General features: G+C 40.0%; 2 protein-coding genes across 5 annotated transcripts in view; both read right to left on the bottom strand.

Moving 5' to 3' along the window:
• Nucleotides 1-51: 51 nt before the first annotated feature.
• arl5a (ADP-ribosylation factor-like 5A) lies at nucleotides 52-9831 on the bottom strand. Its single transcript, XM_085764996.1, has 6 exons — nucleotides 9406-9831; nucleotides 4485-4545; nucleotides 4225-4372; nucleotides 1501-1584; nucleotides 897-1048; nucleotides 52-701 (listed from the first exon to the last, which is right to left on the bottom strand). Exons 1-6 carry the CDS (start codon nucleotides 9449-9451, stop codon nucleotides 653-655), a joined length of 540 nt encoding a protein of 179 aa, XP_085621122.1. The 5' UTR covers nucleotides 9452-9831; the 3' UTR covers nucleotides 52-652.
• A 1093-nt stretch (nucleotides 9832-10924) lies between these two features.
• Nucleotides 10925-19748, bottom strand: part of cacnb4a (calcium channel, voltage-dependent, beta 4a subunit) — a 53547-nt gene continuing 44723 nt past the window's right edge. For 2 of the 4 annotated variants that reach the window (XM_085764768.1, XM_085764770.1), the window contains 9 exons: nucleotides 19255-19334; nucleotides 19101-19120; nucleotides 18482-18562; nucleotides 15819-15877; nucleotides 15614-15723; nucleotides 15326-15477; nucleotides 14661-14756; nucleotides 14360-14536; nucleotides 10925-12882 (listed from right to left, as the gene is read on the bottom strand). In XM_085764768.1, the coding sequence (XP_085620894.1) occupies nucleotides 12619-12882; nucleotides 14360-14536; nucleotides 14661-14756; nucleotides 15326-15477; nucleotides 15614-15723; nucleotides 15819-15877; nucleotides 18482-18562; nucleotides 19101-19120; nucleotides 19255-19334 (1039 nt within the window). In that variant the 3' untranslated portion in view covers nucleotides 10925-12618. The remainder of the gene's footprint in view (nucleotides 12883-14359; nucleotides 14537-14660; nucleotides 14757-15325; nucleotides 15478-15613; nucleotides 15724-15818; nucleotides 15878-18481; nucleotides 18563-19100; nucleotides 19121-19254; nucleotides 19335-19748) is intronic. The other 2 variants (XM_085764769.1, XM_085764771.1) reach the window with 1 other exon arrangement.

Here is a 19748-nt window from a genome sequence, read left to right as displayed (position 1 = left end):
ACAGATGACAGAAGGACAATCTGAGAAAAACTCATTCAGGACACAATGCAATTCACCTGAAACAGATAAAAACACTTTATTTCACTGATTATTCATAGGGACTGAAAGGAGGAGGGCGTTTTGTGATTCCACCCTTCTTTCTGCATGTTTCAGTCGCCATCAACCATCGATGCTTGGACATTCTGCTGCAGGCACCACATTAAAAGAGAATACTGGACTGTACACACAGGGGGGGCAATAAAAACTGCCACAGCCAGTCCGGCAAATACTGCAAGGCCACCATGGGCTAGAGTCAAACACAGCTGAAGAATAAGTCCATGTACAGTTCCGCGTCAGACGCTTTTTCTGACCTCTGTGTTTTTCTGAGAGGAAAACCGTGCAGAAATTTCAATTTAAATAATTTGAGCCTTTTGTTTGTCCAATGTCCCTCTGAAGAGGTCTTGTTGTTTTTTTTTTGTTCAGAGTTCAGATGTCTTTTGTAAAATAAATTATCACAGAAGAACGTAATGTCCTGGCAGCGGCCTGCCCATGTCAGCTTCACAGGAAAGAGGAGAGGGGGCCCCTCACCCCCCGTCCTCATTTCAAGCTCATGTCTGGAGGCAGAGAAAACGGAGAGCGAGGAGGACGCACTCCTGATCGGAGTCAAAGGTCATCATCTCACACGCAGCCGCGACATCATCCACTCAAGACCCTGGCACAACCTGCAGGGTGAAGAAGACATTGGGAGTGGCGTAGAGAAGGAATGGGGACGTGGAAGAGACGGGGACAGGAATGCAGACGGACAGGCGTTAAGATTAAAGCTCAGTGGAAGAACAAGAGCACATTATGTTAAGCTGTCATTTAAAAATCTAATTAATCAAAAGTGAGTATTAATATATTATATATGCAGTTCTCACCCTTCCCCAGTGAGCGCGCAGCAGGCCTGGATGTGCCACTGGTGGTCTTTGACAGAGGTAAGCTGGAGGCTCTGGGAGATCTCGGCCACAGACATGCAGCCTTTCACGTCCTGCTTGTTGGCAAAGATCAACAGCCCTGCCTTTTTCAAATCCTGGGAGGCGGAGAAGAGTCGTTATATAAGGAAATGGTAAAAAAAAAAATGACACTCACATTTTATAGAAAATAAGTGTTGAAGGTTGAGCTTTATACCCATGTTTGAACAGATCAAAAATACTGTATAAGGAAAACATTCATGTCACATGAATTTGTTAATGATGGTCTGTGTTTTAAAAAAAAACTCACTACTACATTTATTTTTTAAATAACATGTGGGACTGTGATTGAAATAGAACAAAACTTCAAGAGTGGGTCTAATATGTTTGGGAAACATTAAACATGAATGGTGTCTAATTGTTCTCTTTATTTTTAAACAGAGATTGACTATGCCTTCACCTACAGTATGCATTTTGAGGCTTTAATATGTTTAATATCCACCTGAGGATGCTTCACTACATGTTATAAAATGTCTTACAAGTATCATTTACACTCTTTCCTGATACTCACTTCATGTGCTAGCATTCTGTAGAGTTCCTCTTTGGTCACAGAGATCCTTTCTCTGTCTGTGCTGTCCACCACCACGATTACAAACTAGTCAGAGGAGACAGAGAGAAATAATCAGCATTTATAAAAAATAAAAATAAAACACTTCCTGAAGTTATACTAGACCGAATTATTATGGGAATTTATGCATTTTCAAGCAGTGAACCCAAATAAACCCATTATTAGCTGCCAGGACCCGCTTGTTTTGCCGCATGTTCTTTTTCTTCTTCCTCCTAGAAAATCCTACTTCCCATTTGCGAAAAATCACCAAACTTTGCACAAAGCTCCAGTCCCATGCCAGATTTACTCAACTCCAAGGTCATGTCAATATTCCTTTAGTTTAAAAACTTTGAAAATTCCTACCAAACCAACCGTGCGTGCTACCAAAATGTAGCCCCAATACTTTAGAAACTTTTGAACATTTAAACTCAGTACAAATTAAGTAACAAATGCAACTGAGAAAAAACAATATACTGTGGGGGTATTTTTTGATTTACAGAAAGCATTTGATACGATAGACCACACTTTACTATTGGATAAGTTACAGAGGTTTGGCACATGATTGGTTAACCAACTACTTACAAAACAGATATCAATATGTCCATATTAACAAGACAAACTCAGAATTTCTGAAGGTCACATGCGGGGTGCCTCAGGGTTCAGTCCTGGGTCCATTGCTGTTTCTTTTATATATTAACGACCTATGTTTGGTTTCTAAATCCCTGAAATGTATTTTATTTGCTGATGACACAACTGTGTTCTGTAGTGGGGATCATTTGGGGCAGCTTCTGGATATGGTAGAGAAGGAGCTACAGAAATTCAAAGAATGGTTTGACTTAAATAAATTATCACTCCATCTCGGTAAAACTAAGTGTATCATATTTGGAAAAAAGCCCAGGAATTCAAGCAGAAACTTAATAATAAATGATGCAGAAATTTAATTTGTACGTGAAACCAAATTTCTTGGAGCTATCATTGATGATAAATTAAATTGGAAATCACGCATAAATTATGTCAAATCCAAAATGTCAAAATCTATTGCAATTCTTTATAAAGCCCAAGCTTTCCTCTCTCAACAATCACTAGTCACATTATATTATTCATTAATTGCCCCTTATATGACATATTGCATTGAGGTCTGGGGAAACACATACAGAACAAATACAAATTCTGTTTTTTTATTGCAAAAAAAGGCTATAAGAATCATCAGTAATAAACCTTTCCGTGAGCCAACCAACCCACTATTTAGTCGCCTGAACATTTTGAAATTCAGGGACTTAGTTGATTACATTACAATACAAATCATGTACAAAGCAAAAAATAAACTTCTTCCTCAAGATATCCAGAATCTGTTTCAAATGAAGGATTCCAGTTATAACCTGAGAGGACCACTATTATTTGAGAAACCAAAGTCTCGAACTACTGTAAAAAATCACTGTCTTTCTGTTAGAGGGGTTAACATCTGGAATAATTGTTATGAAAATATTAAATTATGCTGTACTCTAGTCAGCTTTAAAAAACTTTATAAGAACATCATAATTTCTCGTTACAGTATGGAAAATTAAGTTCAATGATTTTGTACTATTTTGGGTTATGCGCTGTGTACAATTCTTTATTTTGTTGTGATCAGAAATTTAAGTGTACTGATTAATTTCAAATGTCTGTGATCTGATCCTATTGTATTAATGCATATATATATATATATTATTTATTTTATTTTATTTTAATTTTTTAAGGTAAAAGGGGTAGGGGTATATAGGCTTTGGCTTCAACCTACACCCTTTCGGTTATATAAGCTTGATATGCCGAAATAAATAAATTCATTCATTCAAATTATGAAGTCCATCACTCAAAAACTGTAAAACTTATTAATCTCTTCCCACAATTTTTGCTCAATTGACACCAAACTTGCTACAGAGCATCTTCAGACTGTCCTACACAAATGATCCACACAGATTTTTGATTTATTGAAAATTGAGCCTACAGTGCATTGAAATGTTTGACTGTAAATGGCATTGTAAACATACTTGCAAATTCTTGCTAAAAACATTTTCAATTTTGGTGTCATGGTACAGTAGATGATGTTTGGAAAAAAAATCTGAATTTTATCTCAAAAACTCTCATGCGAACAACTGGACTGAATGTAATAGTGGCATTTTTAAACATCAGATTGTCTCTTATGAAGCAAAACACTTATCTTAAAAACAAATCACCAACATCTCCATGCTGTCGAGATGCAAGTTGTGTATTTTCGGATTTTTGTCTTAATAACTGAATTTTTGACAGCCGTTTGAAATCTGCCTTTACACACTAACAGCTGCTGTCTTGCACACAGGTGACTGACTGGCTTAGTCAATTTGTGAAGCTACATGTGACATTTCCACTTGCCAATAAGCTCAGTGAGATAGAGGCTGGTTCTTGGTGTTGAAGATTGTGAGTTCAAGTTTCAGCTTGTGCAACATTTCTATATGAGAAATCTACCCAAACTTTTCACAAAGGTCCAGTCCCATGCCAGATGTCCTCAACTGGAAACACAAGACAATAGTCCTGATGGTGGCGCTACAGCACGCCTTTAAATTTCAAAACTTTGAAAATTCATAACAAATCAACCATATGTGCTACGGCTCTGGAACTTGCACTTCCAAATTGCCTAATTTTGCCTAAAATTGCCCAGCCGCGACCAATTACCTCTGTATTTGTGTAGTACGTATTCCATGACGACCTGAGGGACTCCTGGCCTCCAATGTCCCACATCAGAAAGTGAGTGTTGTTGACCACGATCTCCTCCACGTTGCTCCCAATCGTAGGAGAGGTGTGTACCACCTCGTTCATTGAACTGAAGAAAAAAAAGGGTTGTTGTCGACATGAATAACATTCAAATTCATGCCACATAACACACAGGTAAAATTGTGAAGGCTTATATAAAGTTTAGTGAAATGGATACTTACAACTGGTACAGAATCGTGGTCTTGCCTGCATTGTCCAGGCCAACAATAATAACTTTGTGCTCTGAAAGGCAATAAAGACACTTACAAAGAATTCACAGAGCGAGCAGTGACATCAATATGTGGGCTAAGTGCTGGTGACTGACTGATGTATGACTCTTGTGCAAACTCAGCCAAGTAATCTGTCTCTAGAATGTCTTTTGATGTGGAACTGCATTGAGCGAACCACACAAGAGCTCTTTTTGTGCTCTCTCGGTACCAAATTGTGTCGTTTCACACATCCGAGCATCACTGAGACATTGTGGTGGTGCTGCGAGCGCTGTACTTTCACAGCTACAGATGAATTAGTGGGTGGTCTCTTTAGCAGGCTTGTACAATCAGGCTGAAGCCAGTAGCGGCTGTGTGGAGATGGCGTACACCGTTTCTCCCTCTTAAATACAAAGAGGCTTTACTGTGAAAAAGACAAGATGTGACAACTCGGATGAATTGCTGCTCTTGCTGTTGAGATGCTGAGGTGACAAGACAACGCTGAGAAGTCCTATAGTAAGCACAAGATGTGATAAAATGTAAAGGACACAAGATTGCACAGCTGTCTTGCATCAAAGTGCTGGCTGTTTTTCCATAAATCTTTTGCGACAATGCCCAGCTTCAAGTATCTACACCATCATTCGGAGCTCTTTTCAAATATAAACCTAAAACTAAAACTAAATTGCCACGTTTCAGATCCTTGTGACCGCCCAGAAAACAAGAAAGACCGGAGAACAAGGACAGGCTGGTGTTATTAGTTATGGCCAAATGGGTAATGAAGAGAAACTAGAGCATGACTGAACAGGATCATAGCCCACACTGCACCTACACATTTTTTAGGTATGGCCTTATCAGAGTTATCTTCATGTTTAGTCTGCACAGACAATAGCCTAGCATCACACAACAGACACACAAAGGCATTCACACTGGGGATACAGTCAGTCAGTCAGCCTCCGGCTTGTAATACTGTAGCTTAAAGGGCGATGACTCTTATCGTGACTTTCAGATATTTCCCCGAAACACATGTTGCTTTTTTTGCCCAGTTTATGAGCTTTGTGTCATAATTCTCTGATATTACAATGCAACTAAGGATGCCAATGTTTATCTGTTATGTGGCATATTGTGCTGACTCAGTGGAGACACTCTTTTTCACTTTTTTGGGGGGGGCGTGACTCTGCCGAGATGCCAGAGGGAGCGCCGTGCATGTTCAATTTGTTAAAATTAAGGGAGCGAAAATTAAGTTTTTTTGTGAATAATGAAGATTTCTTGGAAGATAAACAGAGGAAAACATCTGTACCAGCATCGACCATCAGCCAAATTGTTATTTTAAACATCAGTATAGGTACTGGCCCAGAGTTTCACATCCCTAATCGCAATAAATACAATCTCACTACAGCCATGCAAATGTCCCCACTGCAGGCCTAATAAACATCTTATCTTATCTATTGAACTACTTCACCAGATCATTAAACTGTTGAAGTGAATGGCTTGCTCCAGTATCTTAATATTGTTCAGTTGTTGACAATTGGCCCATTGAACGGTTGTAATTATTCTACTGTTGGCCCAACCTGGCCGAGCTCTTTGCAACAACTGCTGCTGCTGCCAACCAACTCACCCAGGTACAGACAAGACCCTGAGTGCATTTAGTAACTTGGGAACAGTAACTATCAAGAGAGCCTGAGGTGATAATAGCTCTGGGCTGCCACCTCTTACTGTAACAATGCAGGGAAATTTAATGGAGGTTTAGCCAGTCAGACAACTACAGTAAAGGTGTTGGCTTGAAAATGAATGACAGGATACTTCCTAAGAAAGACAGCGTCAGCCTGGAGACTGGGACTTGCCTAATTGTTTCCATAGTTTAATAGCTCAATTGAATGGCTTTAAGCATGGACATAGTATTTGCTTTAAAGCATAGACTATAATCTTCCTCCCCACAGAGTGACATGAAACAAATGTAAAAATGTGGTAAATAAATGGACATCAAATTACTAAATCCTTTGAAAAGGTTAAAATTGTGAAGATAATTTAAACATAATAGAATAGGCTAGTTCTTGAGATGTGTTTCATAATGTTTTTGTGATTATAAACAAATAAATGGCTGGCCAACCAAATAAATAAAAAAAAATCCTTATTTAAACCTAATTTATCCATGTTACATGATTAGCCTACACCTTTCTTCGTATTGTGAAAAACTCCATTTCACACGGACATGCATTACCACACAGAGTTGGTCTACAGCTGTTACTGTCACTGTGACGAAGATCTTACCAAAGCAAAGGAAGTGAAAGCAATAGCAAACAGATTTACACAAGATCAAAATGGGAGTTTTGTCTGACTCTGTGCAAACTCTGCCGTGTTGAACCTAAACAAAACAGCTGTGAGGGCGAAGGACTGAGTTATTTCATCTACTGTAAAGTTCATCTTCAGCTAGAACCACAGACTGCACGCGCAGAGATAACACACAGCTGACTACACTGTCTTTAGTGTTGGTGACCACACATCAGTTCTGTGAAACAGCTTGAAGCTTCAGCAGAAAAATCTTGTTTTTTTGTTGTTGTTTTTTAAAACCGTCATGCAGGTGTCTGCTGAGCTGCCTGCAGATATACCATAGAAACATATTTACGGTTGACATATTTAAAAACAGGTGGCAGAGCGGCTGCACACCACCCCTCACCGCCAACATAAAGTCAGTGTGCAACTAACAGTTATTTGCTTTTTTCCATCATTGCTGTGCAGGTTTGATTTAATAAATGTTTGAAAATAACAGAGTTCAAATTGTTCAATTGTTGTTTTTGTCACACCAACAATATAAAAACCAGAAACCCACACTTAAGTGCAAATGTGGGCGTCTGTGTAGGTCTATGTCTACCTCACCTGTCACCCAATATGTTGGATAGCCTGGGCCCTTTTCATCACAAACAGGATAAAATTTCAAGACAGGAATTTTAAATGCTTCAAAAACAAATTTAAAATCACATGGAAACCTTCAACAACTGTGACCATGAATAATGTTTGACACTGTATGGCCTTCTAACATTGAAAATGTTGACTGAAAAATGCAACAACAAGGTTTGTAATGTCTAATCACATGTGCTCCTCGCTGTGAATGAACTCCTGTTGTTCCTCTGGGCAGAATCAATCAGCTGGGGGGACAGCCATGGTTAAGGCTTCCTGAGACTTTAAAGTGCAGCTGGTGCGAGATAGAGGAGTTACAATAAAAGCCTTACAGACCCCAGGGACAGGAGGGATGGAGGCAAAATGGAGCAGAGCTCAGAGGAGCATCTAACAGAGGATGAGTCTCCAGACAAAGCTGGCAACAGCAAAAATGATCACGGTTTGTCCATGTTTATGTCAAAAGGGCATTCATTTTTTTTCAATATTTAAAAGATGTTCAAAGTTGGATATGCCTGCAGGCTGCAGAACCACTATATTTAAATAAATCACTAATAAATTGTGTTGATTGTCATTAAAAATCCAATGCAGCTCTTCAAAACCTGAATACAGTATAAAGCCCACTTGAGTTTTCAGGTTAGGGATGCAAACAGCTGGTTCTGGTAGTATTTCTGTGCATTAGGTGTCCTGAAGTCACTGCACCACCAGCATTGTAGGATCTGGAGTAGACGTAATGAATCTATTTTACAGCAATTTTGTTCACAGCTGACTGCTCACAGCATGGGAGTCCCATGTGATCCTGTCCTGAGTCATGACCAACTCAAAGTCTATAGTGAAATTACAGTTATTCCCCGGCTAGTCAGGCCAAGTCAACTGTGAGTGTTGAGTGTACTTGAGTAGGATGCTGGGTCACTTAAATTCCTGACATGACCATGATAAGGTGATGTGATTACACCGGCAGTATAAAGTCAACGTGACTCACTCTGAAGTCGTCCATTGATCCTTATTCAACTAAGCACTTCTGCTGATGTGGCTGTGACTTCAGTGTGCTGTGTTTTGTGTGGCCATCTCCAGCAGTCAGTCATAATACTGGCCGTCCACCAGGCTCAACACTGGACCACATACCATCACCATCAGTAGTACTCAAGTTACAGTACAGGGCTTTCTTTCGCAATAACCCTATCTGTTTACTGATTCACTGAGAACACAAGCTCAGGGGATCGACTAACCTACACGCACCTCAAACCCTCGAGAGCATAAATAATCTAACACCAAGTTAAATGGATAGCTAGTTCAACATTTTGGCAAATTCGCCTATTGCCATAAGTAGGTTCATTGGCTTTAATTATCAGTGCCTGTTGTTTTGAGATCCGCGGGGCAGAGACGCGAGCTGCTCAGTGATTTCAAAAGCAAGTAGTTCCAAGTATTTGCTTCATGTGTCATAATGTTACATATTTACACATGATTATTTCATAGCGGTGTGAATGTGCAGGTCACAACTTATCCACGAGAGTCTTTTGAAGTTGTCAGATTGTGTATTTGATGAGTTTGATGAGGGACAGGGGACCTGTACCGTTCACCTCCATTGTGTTCACTGAGCAGCTCCTGTCTCTGCCCCACGGATCTCAAAAAAACATGCACCGATGATTAAAAAAAGTAATGAACCTACTGATATGACTATAGGGTATATGGCAATAGGCAAATTTGCCAAAATGTTGGACCTTCCCTTTAACACAGAGCGTGTGTATGTGTGTGGGGACTACATTCTTCGCATGAAAAAAAAAAGGTATACGACAACGTAGACACACGTGAATAAACGTATAAGATAAGAGTGGCAGATATTACATACAGAATAGAAAGATAAGACTAGTTAACTGTCATCATGTGTCTATAGCTGTGTGTGAACCATGAACGCAGCAGACCTGGGCCTCCTCTGCTCTGACCACTGACTCCCACATCTTCATCGACAGTTTTTTATGATAAAACGCCACGGCACCATCCTTACCTTGGTGATTAAAAAGCCTCCATAGCTTTGTGAACAGTATTCCCATGGCTAACGGTGTCGTCTTTTCTTTTCGATGCCAGCTTGTTGAGAAGCGTTGATGCTACTGAGTGCTATCAACTTTGCCTAGCCAGTAGCCAGTAGCCAGCTAGTCAGCTAGCTCGCTGCTAACTACACAACAGACGAGGAGCTGTCACTGCTCTGAACTGTAACCGGCGCCATACTTGTGTGAAATAATGTTAACGATATCGCTTCCATATGATTAGTTTTTAGTTTTTTTTAAGGTATGGCGGTTTTATTTATTGCCGAAAACAAAAGCAAAAGGCTAACCAACCACTGTGTGTAGTCTCTGATTGGTATCAGCTGGCTGTTGTGAAGTGGCTCCGCTAGCTGCTAGCTGTCATGTGTCTTGCGCATGCGCAGTAGCACCGTCCTGTTGGTACATTATGATTATTATACACTGAAAACTGATTTAGACCGGTAGGCTACAGCAGGTGTTTCTATTAGTTTGTTCACCTTATCAATATAATTGAAGGCTTAATATTCCGTGTTGTAAACTGTTTTCTTGTCTGTATACAACATCTATTGTACATCTGCCCGTCCTGGGTGAATCCCTCCTCTGTTGCTCTTCTACAATCTTTCCCCTTTTAAAAGGGTTTTCTTGGGAGTTTTTCCTCAGTCGACGGGAGGGTCTAAGAGGGCAGATGATATTGTCATGATGCTGTGTAAAGCCATTTGAGAGATACTGTTTGTAAAAACGGGCTATACAAATAAAATCCCCTTGCCTTGCCTTAATATCTAGTGCCTCTCAGTCTAAGAACTAAAACCTCTCCTAAAACTGAGCAGTATAACCTCCATGATGGAGGTTTTATTGCAAGACCGTGTTATTAGACTGTCATAGTTTTTCATGGGTAGCTATGCTTAATAAACGTAGGACCCCAGGAAGAATAGTTGCTGCTGAGGCAGTGACTAATGGGGATCCTTAATAATAAACTAAACTAATAAACTAGTAATATTACACTATGTTATTACCTATTTGATTTTATCATATGTATGTATCTGCACATATGCACCTAATCCTGATCCAGATGATAAAATATTCCCATTATTATACTGTATATCATTGCTTCTTATTATAATATATCAACACCAGTACTATTCATTATCACTATTATTACTATTATACAAAGTCAATTTTATTGCAACACATGCATGCATGCATACACCTGAAATCTCACATACACGTTGTTTTATAGTCACAATATTTTCCAAGTCACTTTCTGTATATAATAAATATAATATAGAAATATTTCATCCACCCTTGTAAGAAATAAACAATTTGAAGACATCATCTGAGGCTCTAAAATGCAAATTTTCATTATTTTCTGGCATTCATTCCGGCAATTAAAATTAGGTTTTGTCTTGTATTAAAAATATCAGGACATGGGGAGTATAGCCAAGATAATAAATAGGTGTGTGTGTGTGTGTGTGTATTTTTGTTTTTGAACAAAACAAGCTCTATCATACAACAGCATAAGGGCAGTTTATTTCATTACAACTGTAAAATGACAGTGCACACAAACTTCTAGTCAATGCATCATTCTCTCACAGGCAGTATTATTCAGATCCTTTAAATTGTTGCTTATGCTCCAGAGTTTTGAAACGACAACAATAAAAGCTACTGTATATGGCAGATAAGACCAGAAATCTCCTTTCCAATGCTCCTTTTCCAGAGGCACAGTGAGATCTCTGGCCTGGGGAACTAACAAAAACTTGTGACTCTTAACAAATATCAAATTACAAGATACAAGGATATGTAATTAAAAGGTAATGATATTAATCCTGCATTAGCTTTCAGCATACAAGTGAATTCATCTGATTTAAAAATGCAGGGAACTGCTCTACATTTCAATTGATGTAGGATGAAAAAGAAAATGTGACAAATGCAGCACAGTCCTGCCCAAGTGCTTTCAGATAGTGAAAATCAAATAATTTAATAGATGAAAAAGTGGAAGAAGGGCTTGTTAAATGATTAGATATTGGCAGGATTGTGCAAGACTTTGAAAGAAAAACTGAAATTAGCTCTGTTATTTGTCTGTATTTACATATGGAAGCCCTCAATATAAGTCACTCGTTTTAATCCATTCCTATCCGTTTTAAATGACGTCCTGCCAAACACAGAACAAACAATGATAAATGCATGACATGAAAAACATGCTGGCATGACATGAATTCTAGTGACTGCTGTGCTCTTTAATATTAATAACTCATTTTGTAACAACAAATCATAACATCTTTTAACAAGTTAATATAACACTCAGAATCAACTCCCCCATCAGATGGGTGTGAACATAAATGCTACATCTGTCAGCACACTTCTAGGTCTTAATGACCTCTCATTCCTGAGGTTTGGAGATTTTAATTCTTTTAAATATCTGCATGATTTTTATTGTTTCTTGATATGGTTGATGACAAAAAAAATAGCATTGGTTCAAAACAAAGAGTGTGCACAGGGAACTAGCTACTGTATCCATCCAACACCTTCCAAGCAAATGTGTGAAAAATTTGGGGAACAGGCTTCCACAAGATTTATTAAACTCACATCGAGGACAGTGGCAAACAAACTTGAGAAGAAGCATTAAAGATGCATTATATTCTGCTTCTACCAGCTCCTGGGTGCGTGCAAACAGGGTCTGTGCTGTGTGTCATCATCACTGGATGCCCACGATGTCCGGCACTGTATCGAGGCGTGCAGCGACCTGTGTGATTACAGTCCTATACCTGCATGCTACAGTAACAGCTGAGGTGGCGGGGAAGGGTCCAGAAGAGCCTAGGTCGCACACTATCACCTGCTAGTGTACGTCGCTTAACTACGAGCCACATCTGGGACAGATTCAGATCAGCTGCAGCTTTAACCTTCCCTCTCAAACTTAACTGAACTTTTTCTGGTCTTGTGCTACTGTCATATCCAGTTCCTTCTCTTGTTGACACCAAAGCAAGAGCAGGATTTTTAATTTTCTATGTTCAAATGCCCATTTGGCAGGAGCCGAGGCCAAAAGGAATATGAGGTACTACACATCAATACGAGTTTGTTACAGTCCAAATAAGTGTAGTAGTTTCATCATGTTACAGCAAAGCTGCCTCAACTCTTAGGTCCGTGGTGGTTGCTTAGAGAAAGACAGGCCTAGACTTTATTTTGCCAGCAGGCGCAACAGCTCAGAGCCGGTGCCTGGACTCCTGGCTGTAGCCGCCCGGCGATCCTCGGTTACGATGGGGCTTGTAAGAGTCCTGGTAAGGGTCCTGGTAGTCCTCCTCCATCAGAGGCGAGTGGTCTCGGCTTTGCTGCGAGCCCGAGGACAGACGGTTGTGATTTTTCCGCGCCCGTTCGTTGTGGTAGTTCTCATCAGCAGGCATCAGGCTGCGGCGTTCGACAGGTGAAAGATCTGTTGTCGTGTGGTTGCTATTCCGGTTTCTTTGGGCCTGTGTACGAGAGAGGAAATATTGGTTCTGTGCGGTGTTTGAACAGAGAAGTATCCATGCATAATTCATGGTTAGATGTGACACAAGTAATTCACATATTCCAATATTAGATTTTACCTCTATGCATAGTAAAAGATTTTTAATATAAGAGAATGTAAAGGACTTCAAGGTTAAACTCTACTTTTAACACCTCAAAGTTACCCATGTGGACTCAAAAGACGGCTGTAAAATAGTTATAAAGTGTTAACCGTTTCCTCGTTCTTGTAAACAAGGAAACAAATGAAGATCAAAGATTGAAAGCTTCTGTCTGCTCGTATTTAGTTAGTTGGACTGGTTTCCAGAAGCGTCAGAGAGCGAGCTGCACCTTCATCCACTTATTTCCTGCCAATCCATATGCTACAGTAGGCTACGGTACCAAACACACATAGTTTTGCCAATGTTTCCCTCGTTAGGCTGCTTTGGATGGAGCTTCAGAGCCTTGAGGAGAGACAGTCGAAGGATACAGAACTTTTTTTTTTTTTGAATCGTCTTTTATGTAGGTGTACAGAACATCCTGAGTATCTGGACTGAAAGCAAACACTTTACAGCAACCTTGTGAGACCCAAGGAGAGTGTTTGATGCTCAAAAGATCTGAGCTATGCTTTAAGCTTGAGGCTGAAAAACCTGCAATAACACATTTATCAAAACATTATTACCTTTAGTGTCTTTTCCCCGTGTGTACTTTTACAAAATGGGATGAGTAATCAAACTTAAAGGGATAATTCAACATTTTGGCAAATTGGCCCATTGCCATAATCCCTATAGTTTTAGGAGTAGGTTCGTTACCTTTAATTGCCGGTGCAAGCTATTTTTAGAACGGCGAAGCAGAGCCACGAGCTGCTCAGAGCTATGCTACGGAGGCTAATGGGATTTCTTGGTTTCCCTCATCAAACTCATCAAATACACAATCCAACAACTCCAAAACACTCTCGTGGACAAGTTGTGACCTGCACATTCACCACGCTATGAGATAATAACGGAGCGTTACGAGACTGTTTTTGAGGTAAATTCATACGAAACAGCTGATGCGTGTTCCTGTCGGGGGCAGTTTTTCGGCAAGCAGTCTCTGCATTTGCCTCTAAAACAACTCTGTCTCATAACGCTCCGTTATTATCTCATAGCATGGTGAATGTGCAGGTCACAACTTGTCCACCAGAGCATTTTGGAGTTGTCGGATTGTGTATTTGATGAGTTTAATGAGGGAAACCAAGAAATCCCATTAGCCTCCGTAGCGTAGCTCTGAGCAGCTCACGGCTCTGCTCCGCCGTTCTGAAAATAGCTCGCACTGACAAATAAAGCTAACAAACCTACTCCTAAAACTATAGGGATTATGGCAATGGGTCAATTTGCCAAAATGTTGAACTATCCCTTTAAAATTAATCTACTAGGGAAGAAAGTACAGTATAACTTTTTGATTTTTCTTGCTTGACAAGTTCACCTGAATGGCAGCAGGATATGGGGAGAGAGCGGTGGAGCCCAGGTTGCGGCCAAGCAGGGGGTTGAGTGGCGTGCTAAGGGAGGTGTGTGTGGCACGCCAGTACGCCTCCAGGTACTCCGCCAGATGTTCACATGCATCTTCCAGCTGGTTCTCATCCAGGATAATATCAAACATCTCCTGCAGTTGGATAGGAAGAGAAAAAACTGTTCAAATATTCACAGCAGGTGGCTGCAGAATAAAAACTAAACGAAGTGGTTGTTACTTGTGTAGATTTTAAAAGGGTGTTTGACATTTTACTTACAGAGGGACACTGTGCAAGTTTCTCAGCTGCAACAAGCTGCACATTCAAGTGTTTGCTTTGAGATTTCCCTCTTGATTTGATCAGCCGCTGCAGGACCTGTGAGCAGGACGGACGGGGCGCGGCAGCAAAACACAGGGAAATATCTCCAATTATGGAATGAACACCAACTACAGAGACCTACCACTCAGTAAAACAAGCCACACTCTTACAGTACAGCTAGACAGTGCTCTTTATCTCCATCTCCACTTCCTATAAATTACAGCTGCTCTCCAAACATCACAGCTGCTCTCTCTCTATGCATGTTTGGGAGATGAGATTAAGTTTCCAGAAAATCAAACCAGCACAAGTAATAACACGCCTGTCACTACTCCTATAGGCTCAAACTCAAAGTGTAACAGTCATGCTTTCTGCCTCAGACTCCCCCGTCTCCGCCTGGATGGGTCCTCTCATATTTCACTTTGAAATGTAAATAGCAGGGGAATAAAAGTAAAACTGTTTCTGAGTTTCTGTTTGACATATTAATCTGCATGTAACAGCCTGCCTTGGCACAGAAAGTTATTTTTCATCACTTTTAAATAATGTTAATCCTCAAAAGATAACAAATCTTTTGACGATATACAGCTTCCTTCTGCTGCTAGGAGAGAGCGGTGAATCTTCAATCTTACCTTAGGTGAGGACACTTTAACGTGGACGATAATGGGTGCTAATGAGGTCTTGATGAGCTGTCCCGGATGGTTAATTGTGTCCGCGTCCAACACCACCAGCTGCAGAGACCTGGCCAGTTCAAAGATCCTCTCTATTTCACTCTGGACCTCGGCTGCAAGAGGAAAACAGACCACACAGAGCACAACAAGAATGAACATAAAGGAAAATTTGTTGTTATTTAATATAATATTCACAGATGTACCACCTACAGTACTACAATATGTGCACATCATTGAGTGAGACTTTACCAAGGCTGGAGCGGGTGTTGGATCTCTCAATGATGGCCCTCTTACTGGGGTTGTTTAGTACTGACCTCTTGGCCAACGATATGTCGGCTGTTACCCTTGTGATGGATATCCTGCAACGACAACAACAACAACAACAACAAATCTTAGACGTCACGCAGCAGGAGGATGAGCAGTGACAGGTGCTGCTTTTATTTTGGCTGCTTACCTCCCATCAAACCTGTGCTTGAGGAAGTCAAACAGCGCCTTCTGCATCATATCCGTCACCTGCATTCATGAGGTTTGGGAGAAGAGAAAAGGGAAGGGGAAGGAGAAGAAGAGCATGTAATTAAAGACTAATTAAGCAAGGAGGCCGACGTCAGCATCCTTCCATCCATCAGCATCTAGTGAATCAGCTACATAGCAGCAAACAAGTCGGAGTGATCCCTTATTATTCATTCTGGTACCGTGGAGTCAGGCTGCTGAATTAAACACATTTTCTTCTCTCCTGGCTCTGTGCATGACGAACATGGGCCACATTAAATAAAGTGATTAGGAGCTACAATGAAAAGTGTCGCAGAGACCAATGCACAGGTGATGAATTGGGGCAATTAACACAGCGAAGCCCATACAGTTTGAGCTCCGGCTGATGAATAAGAGTTGCCACTTCGAGGCCTTGAACTGAAATAGAAAAAGTCAAGATGAAGGAGTCGCTTCTGTTCAGAAAAGTCATCCTTAAAGACAAGTCGGTCCGTCGTCCAGTTTGACTCGAGGCGACAAATCCACAGATGCATGAATCTAAACGGGCAAAGCACTGCGTTTAGCTGCGCCAGCTGTCACTCTGATTAGTTGGAATGAGCCTGACAGTGACAGCGGCTTGACAGCGGCTTCATGTCCTTTGAGCTGAAACACAGAGCGGTTGTCAAATGAAAAGAAAAAATAGTGCTATTAAAACGTGCAGTGGCTTTGTGGATCAAAAGGTGATTAGTTTACAACTACACAGCAGCAGTTACTCAAGCTGCATGCTGTTTTATACTCCTACTCTACTACAGTTGACTTGTTTTGCATTTATAAAATGTGATGCACTGTTATTGATTGATTAAAATCACTAACAGTGTAAAAAGTAGCTCAAACAGCTGCAACATTAAAATGCCACTTGTATAAATATACAGTATAGCTGTTGAATACTGTGTATTGTAATTATATAACAATGCCACAGGTCATTGTGCTGCATATAGTGGGTGGCAACACTTCTGTATTTAAACTTAGTCCCACATGTTCCACCTTTGTTGAGTTTTACTTTTAGTGTTTGTCAATTACAAGATATATTTGTGTTTTTTAGGAACCAAAAACCATCTCAGTGTAGTTTTAAAACACTCAGAAAAACTAAATACTGCATGGTTGGATGGTGGGTACAGGTGCGCAGAGCAGTGACTGATTTGTTGTGACATCACAAAGTCACAGAAGTCCTAGCAGCTCATTTAAGGCTCAGTTTCTGAATACAAACTGTGTACATTTGTCTGTGGACTGAGCACTTAACACTTCACAGAATCTAAACCTGGTCCATAATCACAAAAAAAAACAAATAGAAAAGTCACTTTATACAATATGCAACCTTCACGTTTACAATGTTTGGAGAATGTGTGGCTGTGCTAAATTAAATATTTGCTTGGGTAAAAGACTTCTTCCAGTGCTGACATCAGCTTGACATAACACTTATAACACACAACACTTATTCACCACCCCTATGATTAATAAAGGGAACTACACCCTTACTGGTTGCACCGCTCACATGGTCGATCATGAGCTTTCCAGCGCCGAAGTGACCAATAAAGGTAAAAAAAACAAACAAAAAAAACATTTAGTAAAAAAAACAACCTTGAGCACAGTGCACATTATTCTCTGCTTCTAATATCAATCCATGCTTCACTTTTTTTTTCTTTTTTCTCAGACTGACGCAGTTTACCCAGAAGGTTGTTACCACGGCAACACTAGAATGGGAGGCATGGACTGTGATTCCATGACAACTGACTCCCGGGCTCCCACCTCCCACCATCTCCTCCTTGGCCTCCTTTATTGTTTTGTCCTGTGGTTCCCAATAGTGACTGATTATCAATGGCAACTTTCAGTTTTAATGCGTTTTATCTCTTTGTATTAGCCAGAGCCTGAAGACACGATGCAACACAAGGTACAACTCAGCCTGGCCCATAATGGCTGCAACTGTTACTATGAATTTCTTTTTGTATTATTATTATTATTATTTCACTGCTTATTGTTTATTCAACAGAGAAAGTGCACAACAAATATATTGCATCAGATGTAGCTAAAAGTTTATTTTGTGTGCCATCCATGGCCAGAGGCTGCCAGGGTCTGTCGTGGTTATTTTAGCCAAATGTTTTAATATTTTAAAGTGTAAATCATATACCGGTACACTACAATAAACTGTGAACCCAATCCTCATTTTCTACATGCAAACAATCTTTGTGCTTCGATTTCACAATAAAAGCGCACTCATTGGCTTCAGAAAGTAATTGCAGGGGGGAATCGTTTAATTCAGTTGGTAGAGCAGGCGCCCCATAGCCGGCCCTGTATCGAATCCCGACTCAGGTGGTCCTTTGCTGCATGTCATTCCCCCTCTCTCTGCCTCCCATTTCCTGTCTCTCTCTCGACTATACTATCAATTAAAGGAAAAAAGCCCAAAAATATACTTTAAAAAAAAGAGTAATTGTGAAATACCTTTATAATGTATATATAAGGGCATCAATTATAAAGTGGTATATTTCCATTATCATCTGTAGAGGCTAAGTAATGCAAGGATGACTAGATTTCACTTTCGGCTGTGAAGCAGAGGCTGAGTAATCTGCCTTGAGGAGCAGTGGCGCGTCGTCCTACCTCATAACCTTTCAGGGACGGTCCCACCAGGACAACCGGCCTCATGGAGGGAACCACGTCATAGGGAGGGATGTGTTCAGCCTGGAGGGACGGGAGCACACAGCTACAGTCACACTTTGACTTTATTAGCAAGTGTCTCCAAGTGTTCTTCTTCCAGTCTGTCTTTAGTTACTTTAAATTTTCTTCCATGAAAAATAATAATAATAATTTGTAATAATACACAATATTTGTTTAAAATCTGATGTGACAAGCTAGAAGAAACGTTAATTTAAGAAGGAATATAAGTTTCTGATATGGTTCCCACAAAATTAAATTTGTGTCACTTTTCATTATCTGTTCACTGCTATTCAACTGACTAACATCTGACAAAAACATAATACAAAACAAATATGAATAAATGCTAAATCAAGTAAAAGATACACTCTCCATAATAATAAACTATACAGGACTTAATTTACCTTCACAGAGATAAAGTTGTGAACAAATATTTTTTCATCAGTAAATATAGATGTCTTATAATCAATCTGTGCTTTTCACACTTAATACTATTATGATCATTATTAGGCGTTAAAGTAGAATCAGAACATGAATGGAAATGTAAATAAGTCCCCATACTCACCACTTTCTGTTTCTGCTTCCCTGAAAGAAAGAGAAAGAAATGATCAAGTGAGTAAGTGGGACTAAAAAACAAACACTCCTCACACATACAACTCCCTCTGAGCATCTGATGTCAGTGTTTTCTCTCAGAAGACTTGTGTGTCTTTGGGACGAACCTGCAGAGTTGGGGTTTGGCTTGAATGTGCCCGACACCATTTCCCCAAGACTGGAGGAGGAGTTCCCACTGGATTTACTGCTAGTGTGACAACAGAGAGCAGAGAGAGACAAGTGTTCAAGTAAAACACAGAAAGAAAGAAAGAAAGAAAGAAAGAAAGAAAGAAAGAAAGAAAGAAAGAAAGAAAGAAAGAAAGAAAGAAAGAAAGAAAGAAAGACGTCTTCAACAACCCCCTGGAGAACAGATGAGTGTCCTTAAGGCAACACATGAAAACAGAAAAAAAACATTTAGCAGGATTGGAAGTAACTAACTGGAGCAGTGACCATGTTTTTATGTTACTTCCATATCAGTGTTGTGGTCGTTGAACTCAAAGAGGTCGAAATAAACAAACACATGAAAGGAAAACTGACATAAAAAACATTAGATTAATTAAATTAAGTCATAAATTTAAAAAAACATTTCCCTATATTACTGTAAAGGCTATGGGAGAAGACA

This window comes from Trachurus japonicus, chromosome 21, assembly GCF_045865225.1.
Source record: "Trachurus japonicus isolate A0001 chromosome 21, Traja_1.0".
NCBI lineage: Eukaryota > Metazoa > Chordata > Actinopteri > Carangiformes > Carangidae > Trachurus > Trachurus japonicus.
Note: the sequence above shows the minus strand (reverse complement) of the source record. Positions and strands in the feature narration are given on the sequence as shown.

Coding starts and splice junctions, on each gene's coding strand:
- arl5a (XM_085764996.1), bottom strand. CDS start 9,451: ATGGGAATACTGTTCACAAAGCTATGGAGGCTTTTTAATCACCAAG. Junction 1,049..1,500: donor ACAGAATGCTAGCACATGAA/GTGAGTATCAGG, acceptor TCCGCCTCCCAG/GATTTGAAAAAGGCAGGGCT. Junction 702..896: donor TGCGCGCTCACTGGGGAAGG/GTGAGAACTGCA, acceptor TTCACCCTGCAG/GTTGTGCCAGGGTCTTGAGT.